Source organism: Gossypium arboreum, chromosome 2, assembly GCF_025698485.1.
Source record: "Gossypium arboreum isolate Shixiya-1 chromosome 2, ASM2569848v2, whole genome shotgun sequence".
Lineage (NCBI taxonomy): Eukaryota > Viridiplantae > Streptophyta > Magnoliopsida > Malvales > Malvaceae > Gossypium > Gossypium arboreum.
The window spans coordinates 111662202-111671486 of NC_069071.1; the positions used below are offsets into that span (position 1 = coordinate 111662202).

Here is a 9285-nt window from a genome sequence, read left to right on the forward strand (position 1 = left end):
ACTCTTTGAACAATGTTTTGTTAAATAAGGAAAGTAAAACTTAATCCAAAAATTACTTATTGTTCAAATGAGTAAATTAATTTCATTTTCTAATTTAAGGTGGACAATGATTAATCTGGTCAAGAGAAGATTTCAGCACCCAAAATCATAAGAATTTGTTAGAATTTAAATTTAAATAATTTTATATTTTTTATACAAAGCAAATAATTTTCTTAAGACATTACACCAATAACTATATTTTTACTCATAGAGAAAGGAATATACATTTTCCTAAAAATGTGATGTGTGAAAGAGTTGGGAGAAAATAGAAGGAGAAATTGAGAGGAAAAGGAGAGAGGAAATTCACAATCATTCCATAACGGTCCCTTTACACCCTTCCCGCTAGAAATAGTAGTGCATAACGGCCAAGGGGTTGATTGCCACGAGTTGTTATTGACACCATTTCAATTAACTAACATGAGCAAACTGCACCATTTCACTTAAAAGTGGTGCGCAGCACCAATGGTCATTAAAAGTAAAATAAAACATAAATTAACAGAAACATTTTCATGCCATAACAATACTGCATTCCTCGAAACATCCTTATCCTCAATGATTGAAGTGGGGCTATTTTTGCTGCAAGTCGTGGAGCACCTCCCAAGTTGAGTCCTCAGGGAAAGTTAAGCGGTACACAGTAGTTGTCCATGTATAAAGAGAGGCACCGTAAAGGCTCTGCCTTAGGGTTATAGTTGGCTGTATATGTTCTTGAATTCCCATCCTGGATTTGTACATAAATTGTTGGAAATAGAGCTCCTAAGAGTGACAACAGCTATGTACAAGACGTACTAGCAAATTAAATTAAAAAATCCGAATTGTTAATGATGTACTTATATTGGAAACCGAAAGCTTATTAAGTCCTTCGGGTTAATGTAGTATTTGGTACCCGGACCCAACGATCGGGCTAGGTAAAGGGTGTTATAAGTAAAGTCTTGAAATTGATGCTCAAGTTAAGTTAGCCTTAGTGTTCGAATGTGGTATCTCTTGCTCATGATGTATTAATTTATTCTAGATGAGGGGAGTTACATATTCAGTCGACAATTTCATAATTTTATTTTGTCTATATTTTTCATGGTTTTTGGTTTGTTCACTCTGTGTTCTTTGAAAATAGAGGTGGTTTTATTTTTATTTTTAATTTTTAGTCATGTTTTGGCATATATGTGAGATTTGTCAATATAAGGGTGTCGCTATATCTATTAAGAACTATTCTCGAAAGGCTTTATCATGATAGATCTTAATGATGGTAATAAATTTGAGATGACGAGGAGAACATAAGCAATCTGAGACTTAGTCTTTTATGCATCATTGATGTTGTGGGTCTCTTAGGGTTTTTGACAGTCTTTTCTTTGTTGATTGGAGTTTATCGTCAGGTTAATTTAATGATGGCAAGACTAGAATGTAAATTTATAAGTCTATTGAAATAACAATTATAACCAATAAATATTTGACACATGTGCTCTAGTAACAAAAATTATAAATTTTAATTGAAATAAAAAGAAAGCTTAAATATCAAATTAGTATTATAATGGCTTATACACTTAATTGACATAAAAGAAAACTTAGATATCAATTTTAAGCATTAAATTATACATTAAAATTAAACTAAGGTATCGAATAAATATATATATTGACACTTATTTTATATCAAATGTGACGAAAAGTGGGGACAGGGTGACGGAGCTTAGCTCAATTTAAAAAGTCTTCGTGCTTAATAAAATAGATAGCGGTGCCGGTCAAGCCAGATTTTTCATCTTCATTTCATAAAAAATAAAGCTAGCCAACTTTGAATTCAATTGTTAAGTTATTGGTTTGAATTTTTCAATAAATAAATATTTTTAAAAATTATATAATGAGTACGTTTAATCAATGAATGCATTGGATTGAAAAGAATGTAATATTTAAAAAAAAACTTCATCATAGTCATATAAAAAAATTTAATAAATACTACCGATTATGAGGAGAAATATTTATGATTTGTGAAATTAAAATAAAAAAATTATTTGATGAAGTGAGTTTCTTAAATACATGTAAAATGAAAATATTTATTTTATATATGAAATGTCATACGTTTATATTATTTGATTTTGGTATTTATGTATTTGTTATCGAATTTGTGTTAATTATGCAATCTGATTTAATAAAATAATTGGATAATAGTAATACATATCATATGAAATAAAAATATTACTTTCTATTTTCTAAATTTACAAGTCAAAGCAAAAATAATGGAAAACGTTTTGTCAAATTTACAGACTTCAAAGCCTTGAATATAAAATAAGTACGACGCCATTGTTGAATTTTCAGAACAATCCATTGTTGAATTTTAAGAAACAATGTCACACTCCCAGGAATTATAAAGAGCAGAATCACAAAGAGGAGAAAACACAGCATCCCAATCATTGAAATCAAAAGAAAAAGCAAAGGGGAGGGCCTGTTTTCTTCACAACCACCATGAGCTGCGAGTCTTCAATAACCAAGAGGTAAAAAAATCCTAACATTCCAAAAATTCATATTTTAGATATTTCAATTCAATAAATCAGGTTAATTTTGAATTATTTCCTAATCATTTCGGGTTGGCCAATAGTATCATCACAATTTAAATTATGCTAAGTTAACTATTTGAATCATTTTAAATTTGAGTCATTTCGTATTTGAATAATTTTCATTTAGTTCAATTTTTATTCGAGTCATATTTAGGTTCAAGTTGAGTAGATTCAAGTTGTTGACCTTTTTGAGAATAAATTTAATTTGATTAGGTTTAAATTTAAATTATTTGAATCAAATTTTTAGATTAGGGTCAAAATTGACTAATCTAATCGAATTTAATACAAAACATTAAAATCAATATGTTGTACTTCTGTCAAAAATAACCTACTTGTATTAAACATGATAGTGTTTAGAATAGGCTTACCAATGCGTTTTCAAAGTGAAAAAATTTGAACCGAAAGTGTACTCAAGTGTATTCATGTAATCAGTCTTTTAAAAATGATATTCATCTCTTTATTATTAAATGAATTAAATTAGTCTATATATTATTAAAAAGATCTAAACAATAATATAAGGACTAAATTTATCTATTATTGGGAGGGAAAATTATAAGTATTTACACTATCAATTAGTATCTAAACCTTGTTTCTTCTCTTTTTGTTATAGGCTGGATGGCAAGGTGGCACTGATAACTGGTGGTGCCAGTGGCTTAGGAAAGTGCACAGCCACACTATTTGTCAAACATGGAGCCAAGGTTCTCATTGCTGATATTCAAGACGAATTGGGCGACTCTGTTTGCCAAGAGCTTGGAACTGAAAACATCAGCTATGTCCACTGCGATATAACGTGCGAATCCGATGTTGAAAATGCCGTAAACTTGGCTGTCTCCAAGTACGGAAAGCTCGACATCATGTTCAACAATGCCGGCACTCTTGGTGACAACGAAGCAAGAGTGACACACGCCAGCACGGAGGACTTCAAGAGAGTGTTTGATATCAATGTGTTGGGTGGTTTCTTGGGTGCCAAGTATGCTGCCAGGGTCATGGTTCCGGCCAAGAAAGGTTGCATACTATTCACTTCAAGTCTTGCTTCAAAAATCAGCTTCGGTAGCCCCCATGCATACAAGGCATCGAAGCATGCCGTTGCAGGGTTGACGAAGAGCTTGGCCGTGGAGTTAGGTGAGCATGGAATTAGAGTCAACTCTATTTCACCTCATGCAATTTCGACTCCAATGTTCCAAAAATCAATTGGGATACCCGATAAGAAGAAGGGAGAGGAGATGATTGCGGCTTCAGCAGTGTTGAAAGGCACTGTATTGGAGCCTGAAGATTTTGCACATGCAGCACTGTATTTGGCAAGTGATGAGGCTAAATTTATTAGTGGTGTCAACTTACCAATCGATGGAGGGTATAGTCTCAGCAATCAATCATGGAAGCTGGGATTCGCAGCACTTTTTGGATAAACCACCAAGTCCTCTGCTTCACTCTTTGAATTATAGTCTCTTAAATAAGGAAAATAAAACTTATCCAAAATTACACACATGAAAATTTGTATTGTCGGATTTGATCAGTCTCCTGTAATGCTTTTGAAGTGTCCTTTCTTTATCAATACCACTTGTTTTAATTTGCTGTTCAAATGAAAAACTTACTTTCATTTTCTAATCTACTTATTCTCTAAATAAGATAACATTACTAAAAAAATAAACAATATACACGATAAACCGGTGTATCATATCATTAACTCATTTCCAGCAAAAACGATGAACAACGTATATATTAACTAGTTACAAAAAAAAAAAAAAAAGGGGGATTATACCCAGTGATAGATTGTGCCATCTTCGAAAAGAATTTAGCATTTCCGTCGTGCAGTTCTCTGATCAACAGCCCTGCTTCTTGGGTTACTGGTAACGGATGATAGTTATGCGCTTCTCATTCAGGTCTCTGCTTTTCTTTGTGCCGTGGGATCCTTTCCCCTTTCTTTTTAAACCGTGAGTCTTTTCTTTTTATATTAGGGTAATCTACAAAAATAGTCACTTTTATTTGCCTCAGGTTACATTTTAGTCACTTATGTTTGAAATGTTACGTTTTAGTCACTTATGTTATTGTTAAGTTCCGTTATCTCTCTAACAGCAATCCTACGTGGCAGTCCAACTAGATTTTAAATGCCAACTTGGATTTCTAAATGAGATAAAAATAGATTTTTAATTAAAAAATTTAAATAATTAAAATTTTTAAACCTAAACTTTAACTAAAAAAAACTGTTCCTATCCTCTTTTTAATTTTTCTTCCATCTCTTCTTTTTTTCAATGGGTTTTTTTTCTCATTTGATTGGAAAAACTATTATTAAGATCAAAATAGTTGAAATCAAATTGACTTCTTCATAAAGATGGATTCAATAGAAGGTTCAAGTATGTCTTCTATATATTCATCGATCTCTTTATTCAATACTGAAAAATAAAAGATTAGATTTTTTATTGTTAAATAAAAACCCTAAATTAAAATTCTTGATATTTTCTTCTACTTTTTGAAATTATTTGTAAACATGCATTTTATTTTGCGTCAATAGACATCCCATAAAATGGACCAGAAACATGTTTCATTCAAGCTAGTTTTAAAATTTTCAGAAAAGGGCTGTTACTTTCACTGTTCTTGTTCCTAATTATTATAGTTTCTAGTTCTTTCACAGTTCTTGAATAATTGGTTTCTCAATTAATTTTTTTCTGATCTGAATCAACTTGTATGTTCACAATCTCTTTGTGGGTATTCCAGATTATTCTTTCTTATTGCTGATTTCAACTATTTTGATCTTAATAATAGTTTTTCCAGCCAAATGAAAAAAAAAAACCATTGAAAAAAAATAAGAGACAGAAGAAAAATTAAAAAGAAGGGATGAACAGTTTTTTTAGTTAAGGTTTAGGTTTGAAAATTTTAATTAATTAAAAATTTATTTTCATCCCATTTAGAAATCTAAGTTGGCACCTAAAATCTAGTTGGACTGCCACCTACGATTACCGTTAAAGAGATAACGGAACTTAACGGCAGAGTGATCACTTCGTAACAAAATAATAACATAAGTGACTAAAACGTAACATTTTAAACATAAGTGACTAAAATATAACCTGAGACAAACAAAAGTGACTATTTTTATAGATTACCCTTTATATTATACACCATCGGCAACCCAAATCCAATAACCGACCCCGAACTATCGCGTCGGCCGCCGTTACTGATAATTTGATTAAATGGGTTCATTTGAAGGTGATGGCTGGTGATGAAGCTTGGGAAAAATAGATATTAATTAATTTTTTGGTGTTGGAATCCCGTCCAAATGAAGAAGATGATATGTAACTATTTTCTCCCTTCCCCAAATTTCTCCTTAGAAATTAGAAGTAACAACTGATTTTTTTTAAAACTCGATGGATGGTGGAATCCATATATACAGTTCATCCATCCAACCAGTTTAATTAAAAATTATTAAGATTTTAAAAATTTTAAAAATTTAATCATCTATTCAATCGAATTTTTATCCGGTTCAACTAGTTCTAATCCAATCGATTCAAAATTATTTTTCGAACTGATCCCCCGACTAGTTCTAAATCCAACTAATCTGACCAATCGATTCAGTCTGGTTCAAACAACATTTGTCACAACCGTTCCCCTATTGTCTTTTTTTTTAAAATTTAAATTATTTTCCTTTTTCTTTGCCTCACGATTCAATCAGACACCAACTTAATTAGAAAAATTATAGAAATATTTTTCTGTAATTAAAATAAATCATATTCTTGGAGGTTACTTTAGTTATTTTTAAAGAAAAATATGCATATGGTGTGATTCAACTCACACAAATTAAATTAGTAAAATTTTAAATTTATTACTCAAACCAAAGCTTCATTTTAATATTTTCTTTATACATCTTTATTTTAATATGCACAATTTATTATCTTCATCATTTGCATAATATATATTAATTAATAATATTGTTGAATGAATTGGTGTCACAAGTTAACTCGACACCAAGATAAGATTGATGACAATACCATTCTAAACAATTGTACTCATCTAGCTAGTATTCTTAATCGGATATATCTATGTGTTTAAATTTTGTTTTGCTCACAATTTAATCCATTTTTTCTGTTTTAATATAGTACATATTTAATGTGTTATTATTAATTAATTTCAAACCATACATTTCATAATATATTGTATGTTATTTTCAAACACACATTTATGTTCTAAATATGCGTGCGTGTGTGATAAAATCTCTAGTATTAGTAATGTTGTTGATTGAGTTGATGTTACAAGTCAAGTTAACAACAGTTCAAGATTTATAACAACACTATGATAAATAATTGTACTAATTTAGTATTCTTAATCTGATGTATTTATGTGTTTAAATTTTGTTTTACTCACAATTTAGTCTCTCTCTTTTTATTTGTAATATCGTACATGTTTTATTTATTATTATTAATTAATTTGAATCATATATTTTATTATTTATTATATGTTATTTTCAAATACTTTTATGTTCTAAATACATGATTCTTACATGCTTACGCATGTATAGAATTTCTTGTACTAATTATAATTATAATAAAACAATAAAGTATAATAATATATATATATATATATATATATATATATATATATATAATTGATCTTGTCTCGGTTATAACCCAGAAAAATAGTTACTACGAATGTAATTCTAGAACTAAGTTAAATTTTTTACTTTGGTTTTAGAATTAAGGTTAAAGTTTAGTTTTAAGTGAGGGGCTAAATTGAGTGTTTCAAATTTTTTGAGGATAAAACAGTATTTTGAACTGAGTTAAGGGTCAAATCAAACCTCATTTCAAATTTTGAGGACTAAGAGTAAAACTTTCTGAACTAATAATAGGGGAACCAAATTGAGCCATGTTGGATTAAACCAAGTTTTCGTAATATAAAGATCAAATTGAAGTTTTGGAAATAATTGATGGCCAATTTTAAAAATGGAAATTAATAATTCCGTAATTTAGTCCAATTTTATGTATTTTAAAAATAATGAAAATAAGGTAGAAAGCAACTTTATTGAAATATTAAGTAATTACATAAAATTAAAATAGTTAAAATTTTAAATATATAAAATAAAACCATTAATTTAATTCATTCATATCAATCGACAGATTATTAAATGAATAAGATTATTCAACGTTAATAATAAAAAATGTACAAATTAAAAATAATTAATTCCAATTAAAAATAGTTAAAAATTGTTTTTAAAGAAACAAAATTATTAAGCTAAACAAGTTGTTTCATTAGCGGTGTAGAAAGTACAATTCAAGTTTACTATGAGTATTAATAAACTTATTAAAAATTCACTACATCTTTTCATTGTGCAAAATAATTTTAAATAAAATAATGTAAAATTAATATTTAACTAAACATTGAATTAGAACATAAAAGTATTAAAAATAATATAGAAGTTTTGAATTAATATTCAAATTGTAAATTCAAATATAAAATTTTTACAAATATATATATTTAATATTTAATATTCAAATTCTATACCAAACTTTTAACTAATTAATATTATATATTTAAATAAATAAATAATAATAATTATTCTTTATTCAATTTTACAATTTTTTTACCTATCTACAAGTGGTCACACATGTGATTGGTGATTCACTGATGACAGAAATTACATCATGTACAAAGCCTAGGGTTGCAGCAATATCAGACATCTGCATATATATTGTGTGTCATGCTTTGTCGCCCGACAAAGCTCAATATACAACGTCACCAATACCGTTAAACCCCAACTGTTGGAACAAGCCCGATACAAATCGGCCAATAGAGGCAAGTACATAATGTGGACCTTATTACTATTTGCATTTGGCATAAGTACCCCACTATCAGTTGCAATATATATGCTCAATCAGCACACATCAGATTTGACTCAGTGGCATTGCTCAATAAGGTTTGGAAATTTTCATTCAATCAGGAAAATTTCAAACTAGTAAATCTAGTTTCCCCATCATCAGGTTAGCTTCCATGCAATTGGTAGCAGAGGGCTGAAGGTTTGACCATTTTACTTGAACCTGTGACCGCATCACTGTCAATTGGGAGCCCGAGTTGCATTGCGACGTCTTCCAGGGTGATGGTGCACTTCCCACATGGCAGATAAAAAATGTGGGTCTTCGGGCGTCACCACTCAAACAAGGCAAATATTAAGTTTACTCTTAAGTCGAACATTCGGACCAATGCCGCTGTTCCAAATCTGGCGACATCCAAGTATAGCATAATCCATTCGTCCAAACGGTATCTTGAAATATGAACTCACAACCTCAACCGGTACTCATCTTGTCTATATCATATAACCGCATTTGTTAAATCGACTAAGTAAATATAAGTTAAATCGCAACTCTATAAATATATTTGTGTAATAAATATCAAAATATTTTACCAGTTCGTTCATCATCAGTGCAGTGTGATCGGATGCTCGGAGAAGAGAACTCATAGTGATATTTGCATAATCAATAAAAAATTAATCACCAACTCAAAAAACTAAATACGGTTAAACATTATATTATAATATATAAATTATTGCAATTAAAAAATCTTAAATCTAATAAGATTTTCCCTCAAAATACCAATACAACAATCTCAAAACTTCAAACACTAAAAGAAATACAAAATTTTCAATTTCTCCGTTTTCTTTCCCAAATTTCGACTGGTGGGGTGAATGGGGGACCATTGGGATTTATAGAGGAAGAGGGGGAGAAGA

The 9285-nt window shown here is 29.7% G+C and overlaps 1 protein-coding gene across 1 annotated transcript; it reads left to right on the forward strand.

The window, feature by feature from the left end:
- The first annotated feature begins 2370 nt into the window (after positions 1 to 2370).
- On the forward strand, positions 2371 to 4166 carry LOC108461571 (short chain aldehyde dehydrogenase 1-like). Its single transcript, XM_017761445.2, has 2 exons — positions 2371 to 2516; positions 3190 to 4166. Exons 1-2 carry the CDS (start codon positions 2488 to 2490, stop codon positions 3983 to 3985), a joined length of 825 nt encoding a protein of 274 aa, XP_017616934.1. The 5' UTR covers positions 2371 to 2487; the 3' UTR covers positions 3986 to 4166.
- The last annotated feature ends 5119 nt before the right edge of the window (positions 4167 to 9285 follow it).